General features: G+C 40.9%; 1 protein-coding gene across 3 annotated transcripts in view; it reads left to right on the forward strand.

Annotated features, from left to right (window-relative positions):
• The window catches only part of ACVR1C (activin A receptor type 1C), a 675,408-nt gene that overhangs the window by 399,320 nt on the left and 250,184 nt on the right, over positions 1 to 25,904 (forward strand). For 2 of the 3 annotated variants that reach the window (XM_078681710.1, XM_078681709.1), the window contains one exon: positions 16,552 to 16,782. The exons of the other annotated variant lie outside the window; for it this stretch is intronic. In XM_078681710.1, the coding sequence (XP_078537836.1) occupies positions 16,552 to 16,782 (231 nt within the window). The remainder of the gene's footprint in view (positions 1 to 16,551; positions 16,783 to 25,904) is intronic. 3 annotated transcript variants of the gene reach the window in all.

Genomic DNA, 25,904 nt, shown 5'->3' on the forward strand with positions numbered 1-25,904 from the left:
TGAGGTTGTCTTTATCTTTAAAGAAAGATAACAACAATGAGATGTTGCAGAGTAAGAGACAAATCTCAGAGATTATAATAGTAAAATTGTTTAACAAGATTAACATTTAGCAGCTATTATTTAGCCATGTCCAGCAATGCTGAGCAGGTGAAGCCTATGTCTAATTATTCACTGAACAGGACTCATCTCTTCTTAACCTTGGATAAGCCTCACCGACTCTCTGTCCCCTGCACATACTTAAATGTAAAGGGGCAGATTTATATTAAATGGCACATCCCCAGGCATGCACCAGTTAACGTGCACCACTGCTCTGCCACCCATGGTGTGCCGCATTTACAATCAGATAGGAGAAAGCTGCGTCAAAACCCTGCGCCTGCTTGAAGCTGGCATAGGTCTTGACGCAGCATTTTGGAGATGGGGCACCCCTGAGCCTTGCTGGAGCTGCATCGCACTTGCGATACAACTCCAGCAATGCGCCACCTTTACGGCACAGATGCGTCACGCATCTGTGCCGTTTTTGCCCCATGCTGCGCTGCATTGTAAATGCAGCACACCATGGGTGGCGGAACAGCGGCGCAGGATGACTGTCACATCCCTGGTGATGCGCCAGTCATCATAAATCTATCCCTAAGCTTCTTATCTTGTTACAGATGAACTGCCATATGTATCATCAAAATATTTTACATTTTCTAAATAGCGAATTTTAAGGAATAAATAGCGATTCTTTACCATTCCTAATTTGCGATGAGCAAATTGCTAATTGCAAGTTACCCATTCATTTCCATGGGCTAGGAGGCTCATAGGAATGAAGGTTTAATTTGCGATTAGCAATTTGCTCATCACAAATTAGGAATTTTTCCAAGGGTGCAGGGGTGTCTCAAGAACACCCTGCTGCACCCCTGAAAAACAAATTTGGGGGCATATGGCACACATACATGCCCTAAGGGCATGTGTTGGCGTCATATGGCACCTTTTGTTTTTTTGAAAAAAAGCTTTTTGAAAAGAATTCACAAATTACCACCAATTTACCACAATAGTTTCCAAATCCTTAATGTCATTTTTTACATAGTTTTTGTTTGATACATTGCATTTAAGTAGTCACAAAATTTGCAAATCCTTCAGTGCAATTGCAAAATAAGAAATAGCAAATTTTGATACTCCTTATTTTGCATCAAACTTGTTTGATACATACCATTTGTCTAATTAACATTCGCAAAGGCCGAAATTCGTAGAATTTTGATCTTTGCAAATGCTAATTAGCTTGATACATATGGCCCCAAGTGAGGCCTGTCTTGCGACATGGTGCATCTTTTGCATCACTGCTGCTTGGGTTTTATGTGGTACGTTTTTTTTACACCATGACATATCTGCCTAAATGCATCAATTTGTAATGTTGTCGCCTCATAGCAAATCTTTTGCACCACCGCTGCATCATAAAAGTGACGCACAGTGGCACAAAAGAGGCATACACCTATCATAAATCTGTCCCTACCATTTTAAATGATTAATACAGGATAACAATAAGATGTAGCCTATCCAGAGGTTTGTTTAAAGTGAGGCCTACTCAGGATTGCAGATTAAAGTTACGCTTGATGAAGAATACAGAGGAGATAATACATGTAAAGCTCTACCAATGAAATAAGTGATGTCTACTTCATTGCGCCAGTCACCATAAATGAATCCATAAGCTTCTTATCTTGTTAGACATCAACCGCCATATGTATCATATAACTATTTTGCATTTCCAAAAAAGCGAATTTTAAGGAATAAATAGCGATTCTTTACCATTCCAAATTTGCGATGAGAAAATTGCTAATTGCTATTTTACCCATTCATTTCCATGGGCTAGGAGGCTCATATAAATGAAGGTGCAATTTGCGATTAACAATTTGCTCATCACAAATTAGGAATTTATTCCAAAGGTGCAGGGGTGTCTCAAGAACACCCTGCTGCACCCCTAAAAAAGAAATTTGGGGGCATATGGCGCACATAAATTTTAACAACATTCCTTTACCTCAACAACGATTTTCAAATCATAACTTCAAAACACTACACATGGGAAAATTACTTAAATTGTCCTTAAGATACATAAAAGCGTTTTTTGATTGGCTTTCCTGCATGGTAGGGTCACTTTTAACATGGCTATGTAACACAAACATTCAAAATCTAAATTTTCCATGCACATGTGGGAGCATATTTACAAGCAATTTGCACCACAGAGAAAGGTCTTACACTAAAATGAGAAAAATAACATCAGGGACAGTCAATTGCCTTATAAAGAAGCATACACCATTATGTCCTTGTCATGATTTTAAAAACAATTCCTTTTCCCCAAAAACGATTTTCAAATCATAATTTCTAAACACTGCACATGGGAAAATGACTTAAAATGTCATTAAAACACATGAAAGCGTTTTTTGATTGCCTTTCGAGCATGGTCGGGTCACTTTTAACATGGCTATGTAACACAAACATTCAAAATCAAAATTTTCCATGCACATGTGGAAGCATATTTACAAGCAATTTGCGCCACAGAGAAAGGTCTTACACTAAAATGAGAAAAATAACATCAGGGACAGTCAATTGCCTTATAAAGAAGCATACACCATTATGTCATTGTCATGAATTTAAAAACAATTCCTTTTCCCCAAAAACGATTTTCAAATCATAATTTCTAAAAACTGCACATGGGAAAATGACTTAAAATGTCATTAAAACACATGAAAGCATTTTTTGATTGCCTTTCCAGCATGGTTGGGTCACTTTTAACATGGCTATGTAACACAAACATTCAAAATCAAAATTTTCCATACACATGTGAGAGCATATTTACAAGCAATTTGCGCCACATAAATCATAATTTTCTCCTTAAAGCACACTATTCTCTATCTAAAGTAAAGAAATATTTTCTCACCTTAGCAAATACTTTGAGTTTGAAAACAGTCTCAGAAACACACCAATTTGTCTTCAGCAGAGCAAAAGGTATGCACTCCAGAGTCTGCAGCTATCAAAAGCACAGAAATGCTGTAATTCTTCACACATATTTCTCATGTCACCCAATCAAAACTCTTCCCTCACTTTTTTTCAAATGAAAACCCTTCCCCCTCTGCCCTTTCTGCCTATTTTCCATAGCAACCACCTCTTGGAAGACCTCTGGTGTTTGCAAGTTCACACAACAATGTTGCAATTGAACTCTGAACTCTCAGTGCACCTGCATATCCAGTGCATTCTTTCATTTAATGATTATTTATTGACCACTCAAAATTCATCTTTCAAAGAACACATCTGTGCACCCTAACTTTCTGTTTTCAGCAATCAAAATCCACCAATCACTGTTACTGCTTCATGAACACAGAAACTCCACAGTTTTTTTTTCATTTTACACTCTCATTTTTTCAACTGCCATTTCATTGCCACACTTCATCTGACTGCAGGAGAACCTTCTCTCACCATGTTTTCTGTCTGGATTGTTGGTCATAGTTATATTCACTGGGCTCAAAGGTACGTTGAAAGCAGGAATTTACCTAACCTCAATTTACAAGATGTGGAAATTAAGTGGTTTGGCCACAGAGGATTAAAATGTCACCAATTGATACCATTGGTGAAAACCTTTATGCATTTGCCAAAACCTGACCTGTTAATTGTGCACTGTGGAGGTAATGACTTGGGCACTTTGACTGGTGTAGGTCTGGAAATGCTTTTAAAGGACACCTTTGAGCAATTAATGGCACTTTTTCCTCAGACTGCCTTGGTATATTCAAATATATGCCAAAGACAGAAATGGAGGTGGTCAAACCAATTTTGTCCACAAATTGAGAAGTCGAGGAAGCATGTAAACAAATCTGTTTCAGCTTACATGAGAGACCATGGAATGGGCTCCCTGTACAACAATAACTTGAGTTACTACATGCAAGATATCTACAGAGGAGATGGAGTTCACTTCTCAGATGAGGGCAACAGAATTTTCACTCTGAATTTAAAAATGTGCATTGGTACCTACTTATAAGTACCTAAATGTACCATAAACCCAAAAGCTCTTCTCAGAGCTACCCTACATCTAATCACTCACAATTATTATTTTACTCTAACTTTTTTCACTAATTTTCAACAAAGTACGCTCCCTGGGGCGCTACCCGGTACGCGTACCGGGAGCTAACCTCGCGAAATTTTTTTAAAAAAATGTTTTTTTTTCCGCACATATAAGCCTCCTCAGCCACCCTCTGAAAACCTAGGGGGTCAAGATAACTCTACCGTGCCCCCTTCTACCCATTCTGAACATTATTTGCCCTCCATCTTGTATCTTAATTCGACCGAAACACAAAATGGTGGACTTCCGGAACGCTTAAGGTCCGCGAACCGAGGCGCTCAACGGTTCGCGTACCGGGTCGCTCCCTGGGAAGATAAAGGAAATAAAAAATAATCAACAAATCCAACAATCAATTAACATACAGCATTTGAAAAGTCTATCATTCATTTTTCATTGTAGTACGCTCCCCAGAACGCTTCCCGGTTCGCGTACCGGGCGCTACCCACGCAAAAAAACAAAAAAAAAAATTTTTTTTTTGCCCCGCGGGGCCCTTTTAAAGCCTCCACATTAAACCTAGGGGGTCAGGGAGGATCTACTATGCCCCTTTATGGTTATTTCCCCTTTTGTTTTGGCGTCCTCTTGTCTCTCAATTCTACCGAGAGACAAGATGGCGGCCGCTCCGGACTGTTTGGAATGTTGACAGACGCCGGAGAGCCAATCAGCTTCGCTACGTGAAGTTCTGGTACGCGCCCCGGTCCGCGAACCGGGGAGCTGCCCGGTCCGCTGTTACAGATATATATCTTTTTTTAAACGTTAATTTCTCAAAATCCACTGGAGCACATATATTGAGACCTACAAAAGGCACATCGGGCTACCAGTCCCTACAATTTTGCCAAGTTTCATGCAAATCCATTCAGCCGTTCGGGCTAAAAGTGAGGCCAACCGCCCTATGGAAAACTCAATGTTAAAAACACGTTTTGGGACCCCCCTTTTTTCTCGGCCCCCCCTGCACGAACCCCCCCCAAATTTTCAGATGCTGCTCAGAAACAAAATGTTCCATTTTCCAGAAAATTTCAGCCAATTCCGTCCACAAACGCCAAAGTTATTAGACATAGAATTTTCAAAAATCCCATAGGGAAAAAATCCTAACTATATATACCTACTGGCGACCGCCAGTAGGTAATATATATATATATATGAATGATTCCAACAATGCCCTTAAGCTTTTCAGAACTCACTCAGCAACTGTCTCACATCGGGTTCAAAAACATCAGCTCGTGTCAGCATTCCTGGATTGAATCGCCCTGCCGTGAAGGTGAGCACCATCGAGATACAAGAGGCTGTGGAGTTACACTGCATTACACCAAGACGGCACAGCGTTCATGATGCTAATTATGAAAGTTTGAATGCACCAATACCTACTAAGGTGAACAACTGCTGAAATTTAAAAGGATTGCACATCGAATTTGCAAAAGTTAATAACTATTGTAAATATGGGCTCAATGTTCCATCATGCATTTGAAAACTTGCACTGAGCGACACGCCCACTAGAGGTCTGTGGACCAATAAATAATGCCGTAAATGAAATGAGGCATTGATGTGTCATCCGACCAGCCCAGGAAGAAGAGGCTGAAGTGCCTTGAAACGCGTTGGCAAAGGAGATTAATGCTGGAGCAGGAAGTCATTCTGCAATCTTAATGCCCGAAGAGAGAACGCTGTTGAGTGCCCCCTTGATGCTCTAGGGCACATTGTTGTTTAATATATATATATTGATATATATACTTGATAAAGGCTATACGCCGAAACGCGTCGTCTATAGTTGTTTAGTGCACAATAAAGTTTTTCTTGTGCTGGACTTACCTGGTGTGCCGTTTTTTCCTGGGAACCAAATCACGAAGGTGAACGGAAACAGTGAAGTATATATATATATATATATATATATTGCTACACGCTTTTCGTCTCCATTAAAACTTTCGAAAAAGAAAGGCCGGCACGCTGGTATCCAGTTGCAAGATTTTTAATCACCAAACCCCCCTCACCCCTTACAAAAAAAAAATAATATATATATATATATATATATATATATATATATATATATATATATATATATATATATATATATATATATATATATATATATATATATATATATATATATATATATATATATATATATATATAACTTATACTTTGCATTATTGTCATTCACTAGGGGACATTGGTATTTCAAGATGGCTTTCACATTCAAGAGTGTCAGGAGGCATGTCGTGGCTGCAGTTTATAGTTCTAGAAGGGTTAGGCACTCTCGATTCCTGATCAAACCTAGAACTGTCAACGTATGGCAGTATCTGTAACTTTAATGTCCTTCCTAAGATGGCCGCCAAAGGCGCCAGGTAGCTGTAAGTAGTTGCTTGGGTAGGCGGTTAGTTGATGTGGGGCGCGCGAGCCGGGTGAGCTGCGCACTTCAATTTTGAACGTTCCCTGAGGAGAAGTCTGTGTCCGTTCCTCCGCGTTTGTCTTCATAGCGGGAGGAAACGGAATTAGTATTTCAGAGTAGTTTCAGTCAGGAAATAAAAGAAGCCTCTTTATCTAGCAGTTCCAGTGTGAAACGTCAGAGTGAGTTCTTAGTCCGTTGGGTGAAAAACGGAACTCCTTTATAAATTTTCCCTTCATCGTCAGGAAGGCGATTGGTGGACCTTCGAAGCAGTAAGCAGTTCGCATGAGCCAGTTCTGAGACTTTCATCAGTGCTAGCTGTTCAGAGACATTGGAGACAAGCCAGTAATCTCGTATACTTGGACTTCAGTCTGTTTGTCGTAAAGGTACTATTGCTGTTCAGAACCTCCCTTCGTGCACTTATCCTTATCCTTCCCTTCCTTTCTCTCCTTCCTTGTTTCCTTTTTGCGCGCTACGGATGTTCGAAGATTTGCACAGCTTGTACATAAGTTCAGCGGAAATAAGAGACAATAAAGGTACAGACAATAGAAAGTCCACTCTGGAGATTCAACAGGTAGGCTAGTTCTGAGTGGAGCATTCCTAGAATCCTTCTGCTGCATGGGAAAAAGTTATTAATGTAGTTATTTCTCTTTTAGATAGAATCTTCAAACCCTACACTTACTTAATCTAGAAGAGAGGCGAAGACTCTGCAGTGAGCTGGTAGGATAAAGGCTATGTAGAGTATTGAATGTTAAATGACTCTGAGTGTAGTGTTCTCAAACCCCCACCCCTCTTTGTGTGCATTAGACACCCCACTAAAGATGTCAGGAGAAGCAGTAGAAGATTCCAGAATCTGACCGGGGTGCCAGCAACAGAGTGTCTCTTCTTTCTCACTCCACTTCCCCTTTCCCCCCCTTGCTGGTCTAGTAGATAAATTCGCTGCGACACCAGTGAGTGGGAGTTTGGGACTAGCAGCAGTTCAGCCTCTGCAAAGCATCTGGAGCCTTTGACAGATTGAAGTGCCCAAGAAGTTTGCTTCGCCTGGGCAGAATGGCTGAGGGATTTGATTTGAAGGCCTTGGGAGAGATGTTGGGGGGAATCCAGCAAGAGATAAGAGCAGTCCGAGAGGAAAATAAGATTTTGAAACAAGAATTAGGGGCGTCCCGACAGGAGACTCAAGTATTGGCCCAGAAGGTGGATGGGTTGGCCATGGGGAATCCTGCGGGTGGGTCTTCGTCCACACAGGTTCCCGCTCACAGTACGGACCCAAAAACAGTGGCTCAGGTTATCCATTCAGTCTCTCCTCTTATTCCTTTAGCGGCCCCAGAAAGGTTTCAGGGGGATCCCCAAAAGGCTCAGTTATTTTTGACCCAATGCTCCTTACATTTTATGTGCCGCCCAAATTTATTTCCTGATGCCAAAGCAAAGGTAGCTTTTGTTCTTTCCTATTTGGGTGGAGATGCGGCAAATTGGGCTATGCCTTTTCGTATCCCGAGACGACCCCTTTCTTTATGATTTTGTCCAGTTTGAGAGGGAATTTTTGAGGATTTTTGACAGGAGACGGGTTTCTCAGGCCACCGACAATGAACTGTTGGAGTTGCGTCAAGGAACTAAGGATTTGCTGACATATGTAGCGCAGTTTAATAAGCTTATTATTGAAACCAATTGGCCTGAAGAGAAACGAGCTGCTTTGTTCTACCGAGGATTGCGTGATGAGCTCAAAGACATTCTGTCGCAGATACCCAATAGACCTAAAGAACTATCTGCTTTAGTGGATCTTGTTTTGGAATTAGATTTTGGAAATTCTGAGAGGAAAGGAGAAAAGAGGAAGGATTGGAGAATGAATTTTCCTCGTCTGGATAGAATGAAAATTGACAGTGGAAAAGGTAGTAATGAAGCAGAGCCGATGCAGATCGGAGCTGTCCGTGGCCCTCTGAGTAAGGAAGAAAAAGAGCAAAGACGGCAGAAGAAATTATGCCTTTATTGTGGAAGTCCAGGTCATTTCGTAAGAGAATGTACTAAGCGTCCGAAGACTCCCATGAAGGGAAACGACTCCAGCCACCAGTAGACGGAGTCGCTCTGGTGGTCGAGGAAGCTAAGACGACTCCTGAAGTTCATTTGATCATGAATACTTTGCAGACAATGTCACCACACGTTATTCTTCATATGACTTTAAAATTCCGAGAATATGAGTTTCCTAGTGTGGCTATTATGTTGGACTCTGGTGCTACAGGCAATTTTTGCGATCTAAAGTATGCTAAAAGGATGGGCATTCTGGCAATTCGAAAAGAGAAAAGTGAACCGGTACAAGCAGTGGATGGTACCAACTTGTCGTCTGGTCCTATTACAAGTCACACGGAATGTCTGGAGTTAATTCAAGCTGATGGGCATCGAGAAATCCTCCAGTTCAACCTTATCGATGCCCCACAGTTTCAATTCATTTTAGGTTTGCCTTGGTTGTCCCAGCATAATCCGACTATCGATTGGGAAAATCGGACTGTGAGGATGCAGTCTTCCTTTTGTCAGGAACATTGTTATCAGGATTCGAAAAGGATCGAGGTTCCCTCGCTAGCCAATCTGTTATCATTTGGAGGGCAGTCCATTGGAGTCATCAATTCTGTCGATATCCCAGAGGAGTATCAAGAGTTTCAAGACGTCTTCAGTGAGGTGGAAGCGGAACACTTGCCACCACATCGTCCATATGACTGTACCATAGAACTAGAACCTGGAGCAGTTCTTCCTTGCAGTAGGATCTATGCGTTAACAGAAGCGGAAAATCAACATTTGAAGGAGTATGTAGATCGCTACCTTGCAAATGGATTTATTAGACCTTCTCAGTCTCCTGTGTCCTCTCCTTTGTTTTTCATACCAAAGAAGGAAGAAGGAAAATTAAGGACTTGTATTGATTACCGCGCCTTGTATCAGGTAACTATCAAGAAGCGTTACCCTTTACCTTTGATTTCGGTTCTCCTAGACCAGGTAAAGGAGGCGCAGATCTTTACGAAACTGGATTTACGAGGTGCTTATCATCTGGTTCGTATGAAGGAGGGACACGAGTGGAAGACAGCGTTTCGTACGAAATTTGGTCTATTCGAATATAGGGTAATGCCCTTTGGTCTTTGCAATGCTCCAGCAGTGTTCCAACATTTTATCAACGATGTGATGGGAGATCTCCTTGATAAAATTGCCATCATCTACTTGGATGACATATTGGTATTTTCCAAAGATCCCAAAGATCATCCCGAGCATGTTCGAAGAGTTTTGGAACGTTTACAACAATATCGCCTGTATGTAAAGTTGGAAAAGTGTGTCTTCAATACTACACGAGTGGAGTTTTTGGGATTCATCTTGTCTCCCTCAGGTGTGGTCATGGATCCTAAGAAAGTGCGTGCCGTGGAAGATTGGCCATCACCTCAGGATGTGAAGGAAATTCAGAGATTTCTGGGTTTTGCTAACTTCTATCGACGTTTTATTCAAGGATTCTCTCAGCTCATCGTGCCCATTACTCGTCTACTTAAGAAAGGAGTGAGATTTGAATGGACAACTGATGCTGAGCAAGCTTTTCGTCTGTTATAGAAAAGATTTACGTCGGCTCCTATTCTCCTTCATGCTGACCCTTCTGAACCTTTTTATGTGGAAGCAGACGCTTCGGATCAGGCGATTGGAGGGGTACTTTCTCAAAGGCATCGGAGCACTGGGCAACTTCATCCAGTGGCCTACCGCTCACGGAAGTTAAGTGCTGCAGAGTTGAATTATACGATTGCCGAGAAAGAATTATTGGCGGTGAAGGATTCTTTTGAGGACTGGAGATACTATTTGCTAGGGGCTAAGCATATTGTTACCGTGTATTCTGATCATAAGAATTTGCAATTCCTCAAATCTGCCAAAACCTTGACGCCTCGACAGTTGCGGTGGTCTCTTTATTTTGCTGACTTCAACTTCGTGATCACCTACCGTCCAGGTCCCAAGAACGGAAAAGCGGATGCCTTGTCACGCATAGACACGCAAGAAAGTGAACATCTTGTGGAAGCTCAGCCTATTATTCCTTTTTTATGTTCTTGGGGGCGCACCAAAAATAGAAGTCCAAAGTATAATGAGTAAGAAAGTGTCCTTTATTTATTTTTGTCCATTAAAATACATATTATCAATAAGAAATACCACGAATTCAGCCAACGCGTTTCACTCCTTACCAAGGAGTTTCTTCATGGCTGAAAGAACAATAAAAAACAAATACTCCCATCAGTTTCCTGCATTTCAAAGTATTTGTACCTTCATCATTTCATAATACAACAGAGAGAATCTATATACATTTTATACAAATTCTATGTACAATACTTATTACTCAAAAACGGAGGCAAATATATAGTCACCAGGTAGTCAACTTCGTGATCACCTACCGTCCAGGTCCCAAGAACGGAAAAGCGGATGCCTTGTCACGCATAGACACGCAAGAAAGTAAACATCTTGTGGAAGCTCAGCCTATTATTCCTGCCTCCAAAATAATTTGTACCATTGCCATAGACAATTTTCAAGAGGAAGTAGGGAAAAGCTTGTCCGTCGAAGAAATGCAGGATTGGGCAGCTCAGGATAGTGATCGAAGAGTACACCAGCAGTTGCCGTATCACAAAGACGCCTTGTATCTGCCGACTACAGCTTTACAAGTGAAGGCCCTTCGGAAATGTCACGACCATCGGTTGGCTGGTCACAAAGGAATAGCGAAGACTTTGGATTTGGTGCAGTGGTACTTCTGGTGGCCTGGGTTATCCTCTCATGTCAAAAGTTATGTCTTATCCTGTGAGTTATGTGCTCGAAGTAAACCTAGCAGACAGGCACCTTCCGGGTTGTTGCAGCCTTTGCCCACCCCCACTCATCCCTGGCATACTATTTCAATGGACTTTATTGTGGAACTTCCTAAGAGCAAGGGTTATGATACTATCTTGGTGGTGGTGGATACTTTTTCTAAGATGAGTCACTTCATTCCTTTGAAGGGGTCCCCTTCTGCCCCGGAGTTAGCTAGAGTGTTTGGTGAACATATCGTCAAGATTCATGGAATTCCACAAGTGGTAGTCTCTGATAGGGGTCCTCAATTTGTGTCCGATTTTTGGAAGGCCTTTTTACAGGGATTGGGAGTGGAGAGAAGACTGACCACTAGCTATCATCCCGAAGCAGATGGGCAGACAGAGCGCATAAATCAGGAACTGGAGCAATATTTGCGCTTGTTTCTGGTTGAAGCGGGAGGTGATTGGGCGGACCTGCTGTGGATGGCTGAATTCGCTAACAATAATGCGAAGAGTGCTTCGACTGGGTACTCTCCGTTTTATTTGAATTTTGGTCGTCATCCTAATCCATTTTTGATAAATGCTGATTCTGAGGTTCCTGCAGTTGGAACCTTGCTGAAAGACATGGATTCTTTACACAAATCTGCTGAGACTAATCTGATCAGAGCTAAACAGTCTTACAAGAAAGGTGCAGATAAACACAGGAATTTAGCTCCCCCATACAAAGCAGGAGATCAGGTTTGGTTATCTTCAAAAAATTTACATTTGAAAGGTAACAGGAAGTTTCAACCAAGATTTGTAGGTCCTTATGTAATTGAGGAGGTATTGGGCCCAGTCAATGTCCGATTAAAATTACCGGCTACGCTAGGAATTCACACGGTGTTCCATGTCTCTCTTCTAAAACCAGTTGCTCCTAAGTTGCGATTGTCTAAGCCACCTGATCCTATACTTGTTGCTGGTCATCCGGAACATGTGGTGAAAGATATTTTGGACTCTAAATTCCGAAGAGGGAAATTACACTATCTGATTGACTGGAAGGGGTATGGTCCTGCAGACAGATCCTGGGAGCCAGCAGATAATATTCATGCCCCCTCCCTGATTAAAAAATGTCATGCACAGAAACCATCCGAGCCAGGACCGATGAATCGGTCGTTGAGAGGGGGTACTGTCAGGAGGCATGTCGTGGCTGCAGTTTATAGTTCTAGAAGGGTTAGGCACTCTCGATTCCTGATCAAACCTAGAACTGTCAACGTATGGCAGTATCTGTAACTTTAACGTCCTTCCTAAGATGGCCGCCAAAGGCGCCAGGTAGCTGTAAGTAGTTGCTTGGCTAGGCGGTTTAGTTGATGTGGGGCGCGCGAGCCGGGTGAGCTGCGCACTTCAATTTTGAACGTTCCCTGAGGAGAAGTCTGTGTCCGTTCCTCCGCGTTTGTCTTCATAGCGGGAGGAAACGGAATTAGTATTTCAGAGTAGTTTCAGTCAGGAGATAAAAGAAGCCTCTTTATCTAGCAGTTCCAGTGTGAAACGTCAGAGTGAGTTCTTAGTCCGTTGGGTGAAAAACGGAACTCCTTTATAAATTTTCCCTTCATCGTCAGGAAGGCGATTGGTGGACCTTCGAAGCAGTAAGCAGTTCGCATGAGCCAGTTCTGAGACTTTCATCAGTGCTAGCTGTTCAGAGACATTGGAGACAAGCCAGTAATCTCGTATACTTGGACTTCAGTCTGTTTGACGTAAAGGTACTATTGCTGTTCAGAACCTCCCTTCGTGCGCTTATCCTTATCCTTCCCTTCCTTTCTCTCCTTCCTTGTTTCCTTTTTGCGCGCTACGGATGTTCGAAGATTTGCACAGCTTGTACATAAGTTCAGCGGAAATAAGAGACAATAAAGGTACAGACAATAGAAAGTCCATTCTGGAGATTCAACAGGTAGGCTAGTTCTGAGTGGAGCATTCCTAGAATCCTTCTGCTGCATGGGAAAAAGTTACTAATGTAGTTATTTCTCTTTTAGATAGAATCTTCAAACCCTACACTTACTTAATCTAGAAGAGAGGCGAAGACTCTGCAGTGAGCTGGTAGGATAAAGGCTATGTAGAGTATTGAATGTTAAATGACTCTGAGTGTAGTGTTCTCAAACCCCCACCCCTCTTTGTGTGCATTAGACACCCCACTAAAGATGTCAGGAGAAGCAGTAGAAGATTCCAGAATCTGACCGGGGTGCCAGCAACAGAGTGTCTCTTCTTTCTCACTCCACTTCCCCTTTCCCCCCCTTGCTGGTCTAGTAGATAAATTCGCTGCGACACCAGTGAGTGGGAGTTTGGGACTAGCAGCAGTTCAGCCTCTGCGAAGCATCTGGAGCCTTTGACAAAGAGAAGGTCCTGCAGTAGGCTTAGGCAGATGTGACAACCATTAAAGTCTTAGTATGCTTTACAGCAGAGCTCTATGCTCTCCTTGGGTATGTAGTAATAATGAGGGGCTCCTTCTTATGAGGTGACATGTTTCCGTTGGAATTTTGAGTGAAATCTTGGCTCCTTACTTCTCATCCACTGTTTAGAGGAGACTGATGGATTATGCATTGGCAGATTTGGAGAACATTTCATTGGTCCGTGCAACCCACCTGCTAAAATGTTCATATTAAAGGCCCAAGTCAATGTCTCAGCAACTTGAAATGCCACTGTCACCCTGTGTGATTAATTGACTTTGGGGACAGCCTTGTAGGATGTTTGTGGGGTGAGGGACATAGGCTGCAGTAACACTAAATTTAACAACATTCGTATTCTCACACGATGAAAAGTCACCCAATTTCAACACAGGGATATGAGCAGCATCTGCATTCGCTATACTTGCTAACTAAGTATGGCGTGCTCTCCCACTTTCTAGACCTCAACTAGTAGGAAGGTGGCACACACTTTTTCAACAGCCAAGGAGGCTGTTCAGTCAGACTAAAAAACAGACTCACCTTGCAGTTTTTGGTGCTCACAATGGGCAGTGCCACTTCCCTATGATCCAGGTAATACTGGATCAAGGACAGGGCCTGGAGCAGGAGAAATCAATAGAGCTGGGCAGTAAAGCTGAATTGTATCCTCACTTGTAAAGTCGCTAACATTACTCATTGCTAAAGAGTACTTTATAGACTATATACCACAAAATTATTTAAACATGGGGTCCTAGGGAAAAATGTTTAGAGACCAAACGGAATTAAATCCCCACTCTAAACCATAAATAACACAAGAAAAACCATGGCTCTTACAAGACTGAGTGCCAACAGAAACAGAATAGTCCGAATTGATTAAAGAAGTTCTCTAAAGAGGATGGAATCCCATCACCCACCGAAGTGGCATGCTTCAACATCTGGGATCTCCTCTTAGTGCAACCAAGGGCTACAACCTTCTCAACAGAGGAAGGGAGCTCACGGATGTTTTCGAGGTAATGTAAGGTTGGAATCTACCAAGATCCCTAAGAAGTGGAGCATGAATAGTTTATAAAGGTGATGATTGCAGTGCATGTGGAAAATATGTAACTTAAATGTGATTTAAAGTTTGCTACCAGGACACACAACTATTTTATTAGGTACTGTTCAGGTGACAAGAATACAACAGTGCGTGTGCAGTTTTGAACAAATAACTGCAATGGTCCAAAAAGATGGCAGGTCTACATGTTTTAGCCTAAAGATCCTGATCCGATCAAGGCTTTCATCAGGACCTAGAAGTAACATCGCTACTGCAATAGTGAAATTGTGCAAAATCAGGTAGAGTCTCAATAAAGTGGTTGGTTCGATACAACCTACATTCACCTGTGATTCAAAATTTTCGACCAACTGTCACAGGAGTATTGGACACAATCCTGTCTTTACACGGGTGCACTCCCCACCTCACCTGGCATCCGCTCAGGAAGTGAGGCACCGCTCTGTCCGTCGGTACCCCTGGCCGCACATGAGCTGGAAGGGGAAGCAGGAGAAAGTAATAGAGCTGGGCAGTAAAGCTGAATTGTATCCTCACTTGAAAATCGCTAACATTACTCATTGCTAAAGAGTACTTTATGGACTAGCCAGACTAGGGATTTGCACCCTCTACTCCACTTTCATCCCTTTTTTTCAAATCATATACAATGTGAGAAGGAATAGATTTCCAGTTACAGAACAAATCAGTAGTTTATTTGTATCACAAACATGATATGATTTCTCACTTGGGGGTCTCAGTTGGCGTTTTAGCTGCAAGGAGCACAGTGTGGTGAAGAGAAAGGTTTCTTAAGATGACCAATGTGACCTTCCAGCTCTGACTCTCAAATGGGTCAGAGGAATGCAATCTGTATGCAGTGTGTAGTACAACCTTCACCTACTTGCTGTGATTCTTGAGGGTAAAAGCAAGAGTCTACTGGTTTAAAGAAACATGATTATGTTGCAAATCTGGGACTGCAGTCATAATCTCCTAAGTATTACTGTGTGATGTGAAAATTCAAGCATCCACTTGTGAGTAATGAGTTATTGTAAATCTGTGAACATGCACTAATGATTACTGAGTGACTGCAAAATCGAGTACCTATTAACCGTAAATGAGTGATGGTGCAAATATGGCAGGAAGACAAGAATTGTAAATCATGGTGCAAATCTATGATGACACTAGAGATTTCTTAGTAAGCATTAGAACATATATTTATGGTTATTAAATGGTGGTACGAGTCTCACATGTAGTAAGGATCACTGAGCCATGAGCTAAATTTCAAGATATACATGATTGGTGATTTATGATATACTCAGATCATTCTTTTCACAATGGTGTCCAATCATGTGTAATGATTGTACTGATATAATGGTGGCAATTCTTTGCATATAGTAGGCACTCTTGGCACAGTGGTGCCTACCTATTATCTAAAGCTTGCATAATTTTGGTAACTATGGCTATAATTTTGGCATCCTGTGGCACTGGTGCCCAGCTGTAATCCTTGGAGTGATATGATATTGGCAACTTTTTGCATTTTAAAACATTATCACTGATGCTGTTTGCGGTCTGATTATATATAATTAGTGCAACCTCTCTACATCTACCCAGGCAAGAACACTCAATTTAATCTAATACTACATTCACCCATTCTTACAGCCATTACTACAACCACATATTTGCTTATTTGTCCATTTATTCATGCACTAATTCATCCGCACAATTATTTATTTTTCTTGCCAAGGAAGAAGCACTTTCACTTATGGAAAAGCCAGACCAATTAGATTTCTCAAAGCTTGGTTTATTTTTATATTGTGATGTTATTTTCTTTGGTGTTGGCCACTGTAAATCGCATGTCTCAATAATGATATCATTTATAGGTTTGCCGCTGCTTGTACAAAGAACAATTGCGAGGACTATTGTTATTCAGAAACTAGTAGGAAAAGGACGCTTTGGTGAAGTATGGCATGGAAAATGGTGCGGCGAAGATGTAGCTGTCAAAATCTTTTCTTCAAGAGACGAAAGATCTTGGTTTCGCGAGGCTGAAGTCTATCAGACAGTAATGCTGAGGCATGACAATATCTTAGGTTTTATTGCTGCTGATAATAAAGGTAAATTCAGTTCCATTCATCTTTTTTTGCACAAATGTTTTTTTAAATAACTTTGAACATGCAGTTTTATCTACAATTATAACATGTACACATTGGGCCCAATTCCTGAAGATTCAGAGCCTGATTTTGATCTCGGTGGATGGGTTACTCCAACCCCATTGAAATGGATATCCCATCCACCGAAATATGAATACCGTTATATTTTATGGGATTTATATTTCGGTGGATGGGATATCCATCACCGTTGTGACCAAGTAACCCGTCCGCCGAGATCTAAATCAGGCCCTAAGTTTACATGTGCAGACCTCCTCACATGTAGATCTATCCCTACACCTATGTGGAATTATCATTGTAAATAGAATCCACCATTTCCTTGTGTAGATTTACACCTAAATATACTTCTGAGCCTCCACACCCACAAGTCAGAGGGAGGAATTTAATAGTTTAAAGTCATTATTAGTAACTTTCCACCTGTTCGTGGCTGGCATTAGAGTGCACTCCTTTCACTTCAAGACTGCCAAGACTGAGCTATAGGTGAAAATCCAGATGTTTTGGGCTACACAACTGCAAGCAAAGTCTTTGAGTCAGCAATGACCTGAGCATTTTCTGCCAGCATGAAGTTAAAATTGTGACCTTCCCTTCACACCAACAGCAACCACAGGTGTCTCCTGCCAATGTGAAGCTCCAGCTGCAAAGATCTTCTCGTTGTTTCTGCCAGTGCAAAGTTCCGGCTGAGGCTCCCCACATGTACTGGGACTGTGTGTCAGGAATCATTCAGTCAGCTCTCTATACAACACAGGACATTTCCGCCCCAAGAAGTCATTCAGGGTTGTGGTGAAACCTAGAATGGTGAACTTCTGGGTAGATGTGAATTAGTTAGGGAATTCAAGATGGTCGCCGCTATTGCCGTGGTGACATTTTGGCGACGTTCTAGTCTCCCGCTATCTTGAAGAGCGAGAGCGCTGAGAACTGCGCACTTCAAAATAGACTTTACCGTGAGTGGCCGTAATCCAAGGCGCTCACCGGAGTTTCGAGTTTAGTGTTTCTGAGTGAATAATTCATATTCCTGTTCCTAAATATCTTCGTCCAGAGTCGAAGTTGGGTTAGCTGGGAGAACCAAGACTGTGAACGGTTCTCGTCCTTCGACGCGTTAGTGAAGAGAAGTCCGTCGAGAGCAGGTTGCATTTTGACAGTTGTTCAAGCAAGAGGCTGAGGAGTTTTTGTGAGAAAAGTCTTCTGAACTCTTCCTGAGGAAAACTATTCTCCACTTGCAATTCCACCCCCGCAGCGAGGACAGGTTTACGAACGTGGGAGGTCGGCCAGTCGGCATCCCCTGAAGGACCAAGTAAGACTTTTCCAATTGTCAGGAAGATCTTCTAGTTTTCCCCTGAGCTCCCCCATTGCGCTGCCCTATCTCTTCCCTCCCCCCTTTTCCCTTCCTGGTTCCTTTTTGCGCGCATCTCTCAAAAGTTCAAGATTGTCTTCGTGAACTGCTTGACCAACTTCACATACTTGTGAACAGACTCCCATTTGACGGCAACGTTACCATAGAAGAAGGTAGGCGAGAGAATACAGGGTTGAAGATTATGGAGCATTTCCTCTAATTCAGTTACTAACGGGGTGTCCTCCTTTTTTCAGTATTGTTCACTCCTTCATGGTAACCACTCGCAACCACATACAGAGAGGGGCAAGGCTCTAAAGACAACTGGTAGGATAAACTGGATTTGAGTACTAAATGTCCTGGAAGTTTAGTTGGAGTTCTGCATTGTCTTTCTCTCTTTCCTCTGTGCATTAGGAATCCATGAGCAGTCCTGACCATCAATAGAACATAGAAGGTCAAGTGGGTGCCAATTGTCGTTGGAGTGTCTCTCTTTTCTGTCCACTTCCCCTTTCCCCGTCTCTGGTGCCGTTGCTCGTGAAGCGGCGTCACTGGGGACAGGGCATTGGGAGCCAGCATCAGTTATGCCTCTGCGAAGAATCTGGGACCTAACACTGTGAGAAGGTAAACTCTTCACCATGATGAACCTGGTCCCTGTTCCTGACCCATAGTCCATGACGCTCAGCCTGAACTTGTGGCTTTGACTCAGTCCAGCATGACCAAATAACCGTGAGTGTCACGCTATTTTCACCTGAAACTTTAAAAATAATAAAGCCATTCAACTGATTGGATATGTGTCATTTTGGTGCTGTTTTATGTACTCAAATATTAATTATTTTTTAAATTGGTTTGGGATTCTTCTTGTGTTGTGTTTTCAATGTATTAATGCTTGAGTGCTACATAAATACTGTCCACATTACCTTTTAGGGAAGCCTGACGTCTTTGTGCCAAACTACCAGAGGGCTAATTATAGGTTTATTCACTGACCTTTGTGGTTCACCCTGACAGGAATTCTGTTTGTTACCTGGATCGTACCTCTCTTAACAAATAACCCATTTCTTACATGCTTCCACTACTGATGGTGCGTTGTACCTATTGTGTGGGGGTGCATTGTGGTATGTAATGAATTATAGAAGTAATTGTGCATTTGTAAAACAATCTTTTTGCCAGATTTACATGCACAAATTTCTCTGTGTATCAGGTTGATATGCTTCTGTGAGACTAAAGGCATGTGAACCATCATATGACAGCTTTCCAATTTTGGCCATCAAGCACCTAGAAGATTTACTGACAACTTGCTAAAGTGAACATGTTTTCAACACTGGCAGTAGTGAGAGCTGCCACATGGTGGCACTGTTTGTGTAATTTAGAAATGAGCAGAACAACAGTTTTTTTTAATTCAATATACATCAAAAACAACTAAAACGTCCTATCCAAATCATTTTTATAGCTTTGGGGGCCTGGAATAGTCTAAACTGTCGCACTTCCAGGAGTGTGACATTTAGTTGTTGTGGTACTGCCATTGCCAGCGCTGGCAGTGGTAATGGGTGGCGCTAGCTGCGATGGCCTCCTAGTAATGGCCCTGGCACTTATGCTTATGACAAATGAAGCACTGGAAGTTCTCATCCTGAGAGATTTGATAGTTGTTTACTGAAATCTGTCAATGTGAGTGTCTCTTACAGACCTGATCACTGACTGATTGTTGCAAAGGATTTCTTGCTTTTCACAAGATGATTTAAGGACAATTACATATTTGACAGATGAATTAACTAGTTCACTAAAGTCACAAGTTAATTGTTCATCCATACTTTGATGCCTCCTAAATGGCAGGGATGAGGGCAATAGTATATTTCAGTTGTGGCAAAATGACTATTAGAAATGTGATTCCTGGTTAGCTGAAGTATGCACCTAGGCCAGTCAGGAACTACCACTCTAGTCAGGGTAAGCTAGGTACACATTAAAAGATAACCTGTGCTCACCCTTTGGTAGCTTGGCACAGATCAGTCAGGCTTATCTAAAGAGGCAATGTGTAAAGTATTTGTGCAACAAAAACACACAGTAACATAATGAATACACCACGAAAGACTCCATACAGGATTAGAAAAATAAAATAGAGAATATTTATCTGAAAAATGCAAGACCAAAATGACAAAAATACAATCAGTAGACGTCGAGATATGAATTTTTAAAACTTCAATGCAAAACAGTGCGAAGAAGTCACTAGCAGTCAAAAGGTTTCTTGAGGTTGCTGGGGACCGGTGAAAATCCAAAGTTCAGGGCAAGGTAACTACAGGACCCATGCAGGACCAACCAAGAAAGTACCTTGGATGGAGCAAATCATCTATGATTGCTGAGGGCTGAATGCATTGATCTTTTCCATACAGTCGAGCCGCACAGAGCATTGTGGTCGGGCCATGCAGGGAGTACATCCACTGTTGTGAAACATCATCAGCGATGAAGGCAATGCATCGGTCCCAACTGGTGTAGTGGTGACAATGCATCAGTTTTGAAGAAAACAGATGCAGAACCCACTTCTGATGCCCAGAACTTGCAATTTACTCACTAGGTTGGGCCACTTATATATCATACAACAATGAATACCCTTGTTGATAATTATTTTGTTTACAAAGTTTTTTGACAATGATCATGTTTTTAATTTTCTTGGCCTTATAGGTATTTCCATAAACCTTTATTTATTTCAAACAATAAATATGTACACTTTCTATATTCTTTGGACAACAACACCACACTGTTGTCAATGTGTTAAGCCCACATACTTACAATAAGGGACATACATCATGAATCATGCATAAAATTAATATCAAAACACAATACATTAAATACAATTTCGTTATACCAGTCATTAATTCATAAAATAGATGGAGTTGTTCTATTCTACTCTATTCCCCAAAATGATAACTCCTTATTTTATGGCAATTTGAAGGGTTGCACCACCATTTTATTTAGATAGAACATGGCATCCGATGTTTCTTTTAGGATTGCCTGTGTGTGGTTATGAATTATCACCAACTCCCTTGTGCAACAAGGTCAATGTGTTTCAAATTCCCCTTATTGTGGGTTATCCTCAGGACCAACACTGGTTTCTCGATCAATGCGGGATAAAACTACAAAATGAATAAATTAAAATATTTTTGTAAACTGTGGGCCTGATTATCAGTTTGGTGGTCAAACCCACATTAGTGGTGCGGCAACCGCCGTATTACAACTTTGTGGCTCAGACCGCCATAGGACCGCTGCTACTGCTAGACATCCACAATCCATGGTGGTCTTGCAGCATCTGAGGCCAAAAGGCTGGTGGTGAAACTGCTGCACCGCCAAGCATATTATGAGTTTTCTCACTGTCCTCCTTTTCAAGGTGGTGAGCCCGCCATTAAACGGTTGGCGGTGAGGAAACTAAGGGGACCCTACAGGGCCCCCTTGTGCCTCAGTGCACGGAGTGCATGGATGGGGACACATGGTTTGCCCCCCTGTATTTCTTCACCCCAGTTTCTACACGGCTTGGACTTTACAGTCCATGCCATACTATAATGCGCTGTGGCTCTCCCACAGTGGTGCCTTTCAAAGGCTCTCCTTTGAGTCTTTGAAAGACAGCGCCATGGGCCACCCGCCACAGGACCGCCCACTCGGATTACAACTTGTAATCCGGCAGATGGTCTGCAGTAGAGTTTGGCATGGCAGTGGCGTGCTGCCCTGCTCCCACGCCACCAAACTCATAATCAGACCCTTTGTCATTTCAAATAAGGGCTGTGTCTTATTTTCCATTTATTATCTGCCATTTACCGCTCATTTTTTCTCAAAACGTCTTCAAGCATTTCAAGCACTCCATGAGATTTTTCATTTGCCACTCGCCTTATTTTCAAATTTAAATTAGCAGCTACGCCATTTTCATGAAAAAAAGAGATACAATTGGAGTACGATCTTAGTCTGGATTCACTCATTTAATGTTTGAGATGTTCAGTTTTCTGCAACTTAACAGTTGTTAGAATGAGCTTAATTTGTCGTGCTGTGTCACAGTGTGCATTGCTCATTTTTAGCTTGAACTCAGTAGCCTCTTATATGCAGCTTTTCCCGACACTTGATTACTTCTAATCTTTATAAAGTAAAATTCAATGTATAGGCTGAGCGCTTCTTTCATTCTGCTTCCTCTCTATTTATATAATGCTTTTTCCTACTTTTCATCTGTTGCTTTGCACTTGACTAGGAGAACATATTCTCAATATTTGTTTGCTCTTCTCTTAATGGGAAAGTTTATGTGGGCTAAAAGCAGTTGTAACTTGAACTCTGTAAGTTATCAGTCACGAAATCCTGTTCTAGTGTTACAGTGCTGCGAGTCATGATCCACATTAGTGCAAGTCAGCTTACGAAGTTAAAATGGAAATGCCTTTTCTAACATAAATTCACCTTGCATAATTTCTTTTTACTTTTCATTCAATGAAACGTTTTCCATCTGCTCTGTAGTTGGACTCCTTAGGTGTAGCGTTCTTTACTCGTGGTCTTTTATTGCATTCAAAATGTTGGTCGTTTGGGTAGATCTGAGTAGTTGAATCCCTGATTGTATCAGTTGCATTCTGGTCTTTGTGGTGCACAGTGCGAGTTGTATTTCATATTTCCTCCAGCAACTAGCTTCTGCAGTGTGTCATTTTTAATTTAACTTGGTTTAGCAGGAGACCTGTTCAGGCATTACATTCCAGTTTGTATTAGGGCTTTAAGCCCTCAAAGTCTGTTTTGCCATCATTAACATTGGTGTTTTGAATACTAGCTGATACTTCGATATTTCTGTCAAGGTATGACAGTTCTTGGAATATTACATTTTTCAGCCACCTTTTAAATTTTATATTTTCCTTTTGGTCAGCTTTACAATTGGTGTTGTTCAGACATCACGTTTAATCTCATAGCTGTAATATTAAAACGCAAGATTAAATATGGTTTTTTTTGTTGGAGAACTGCCTCTACATCTCCACCTCTTGAATTGGGCTGGACTACCATTAGAACTCTCAATTACATTTTTTTTTATTGTGTCCTTATGATAAGAAGTGACTGGCAATTGGTGCTGTAATTGCACTTTCTAAAAGTGGTATTTCTAAAACAATGATGTTAAATCTAACTTCACCAGTAAGGAGCATTTATCATTAACATTACAGACATATGAAACATGAAAAGCTATGTGTTAGACCTGTCACCCTTGGAATGGTCTTCCCCCAACTTTTTGCCTTATTTTCTCCATTTCTTGATGTATCTTTTTGTTGGCCTTTGGACTCTGAGCACTTTACCACTGCTGACCATTGCTAAAGTCCATTTGCTTTCCCTCCTAAACATGGTAAGATTGGTGTACACATGATTGGCAAATTTACTATATCCCAAAGTCCCTTGTAAAGTAGTTTACCATATAGCCAGGACATATAATCGAAATGCAACTAGCGCACCTGCAGCACTGGTTGTGCCACCCACACAAGTACATTTTCAACCCTGTCTCAGCCCTGCCTATGTAGGGCCTGTGTGTGCGGTTTTCTGCGGATCACTGAAAGAATATCGACTGAAAGAATATCGACTACCCAAAATATCGTTGAGAAAATATCGACAGTCAAAATATCGAGTTTCTATCTACAAACAGGTAAGTACAAAAATATCGAGTACAAAATATCGTTTACAAAAATATCGTTGTAAAAAATATCGACTTTACTAAAAACAATGTTTAATTACATTAATATAAAAAATTAATTACTAAAATATAATTAACAATACTTAAAATAACTTTTAATAATTAAATAATTAATGAAAGTAAAAAAATAAAAAAAAATTCATCATATTTCTTAAAACATATATATATAGTAACAAAATTTAATTAAATAATAGGCAATATTGTATATGTACCCCAAAAACCCAAAACTGACCCTGAACCCTAAAAATACCCCTTTGCCCAAAAACTGAAAACTGACCCTGAACCCTAAAAATACCCCTTTGCCCAAAAACTGAAAACTGACCCTGAACCCTAAAAATACCCCTTTGCCCAAAAACTGAAAACTGACCCTGAACCCTAAAAATACCCCTTTACCCAAAAACTGAAAACTGACCCTGAACCCTAAAAATACCCCTTTGCCCAAAAACTGAAAACTGACCCTGAACCCTAAAAATACCCCTTTAATTTAACATAATTAGCAATTAATCAGTTAAATTAAAGTAATTACCAATTACATTTTAATTAATTAAAACATATTTTTTAATTAACAATTATTTAAATATTACTACCAATTATTAAATTTACATATTTAATTAATTATAATTAAATTACTTCCCACCCTATTCCCCTATAAACCCACAACCCGCTACAGAAAATACATTATTTTAATTTACATAATTAGCAATTAATCAATTAAATTAAATTAATTACCAATTAAATTGTAAATAATTAACATATATTATTTAATTACCAATTAATTAATTATTACTACCAATTAATAAATTTACATATTTAATTTATTATAATTAAATTACTTCCCACCCTATTCCCCTATAAACCCACAACCCGCTACAGAATAAAATTACACAATAATTTAAAAAAAATATTAATTAAAAATAATAATTAAAAAAAATGACACTTTTCACATATAATATAACATAAAAACACTATAAATAATTAAATATTATTTAAAAAACTATATTTTTTACTATCTAGATTATATACTTGGATATTTTCACTGTCTATATTATTTACAGTCGATATTACTTCACTTACCTTAAAAACGATATTTTGACTGTCGATATTCTGTCTAGTCGATATTTTCTCCAAACGATATTTACAACTCGATATTCTTTCCAGTCGATATTTTGGAGTCGATATTATGTCTGTGCACCGTTTTCTGCCACCCCGACTTGGCACTTAAGACCACTTGCGAAGCCTTAAACATCCCTTTTATCACACATAAGTCACCTCTAAGGTAGTCCCTAAGTGACCCTGAGGGCAGGTTGCAGTGTAACTAAAAGGCAGGACAAGTACTTTTACTTTTTACAGGTAGATCACCTTAACAGAGGTAAACAAGTAGAGGTCAGTCTTCTCCACTCCAGAGGGCCATTATCAGTTTAGAGTGATGCCCTTTGAATTAAAGAAATACCCTTCCTCCTTCCAGAGGCTGGCAAACCACGTCCTTTCTGATTTGGAGGCCTTTTCTGCTGCCTACCTAGATGACATAGCAAACACAACAAGATAATGGATGGATACTGAAACTTTTCAATCACTCACCCCCAGTCAAGAGATCTGGGTGTAATCCATCGTTGTTTTGCTCACAATGCCACCCTAGTTTTGAAGGACGTGGCCCTCTAGAGCCACGTGTGTTCTCATGACCTCCTGCTATGCGTTCCCAAATGAAGAGTCGGTCAGACAGCAGAGAATGAAAACTTAGATTTATTCAGGTATGTACTCTGCAGAGGAGCCCAGTCAGACCTTCACCCTAAGATGTATGTTGAGGGGACTGACTGCCCAGGGTACGCTAATGCATAATAAACCTTTCTGGAGACTTCGGCGACGCCTCTGGTGGAAAATTACCGGCTTGAGCCAGGCATGAACAAAGGAGTTACATAGAGATGAGCTTGCACCTGCCAGAGGAGTGCACTATCAGTATTTCAAGGGCACTGTGCCGAGTCACAGCGCCTCCTAATGTGGGAGCAGAAATACATGGAGAGATTGGAATGTGCAAAGAGAATAACAGTTCATTAGCAAGTCGAGTTA

This window comes from Lissotriton helveticus, chromosome 3_1 (assembly GCF_964261635.1).
Source record: "Lissotriton helveticus chromosome 3_1, aLisHel1.1, whole genome shotgun sequence".
Lineage (NCBI taxonomy): Eukaryota > Metazoa > Chordata > Amphibia > Caudata > Salamandridae > Lissotriton > Lissotriton helveticus.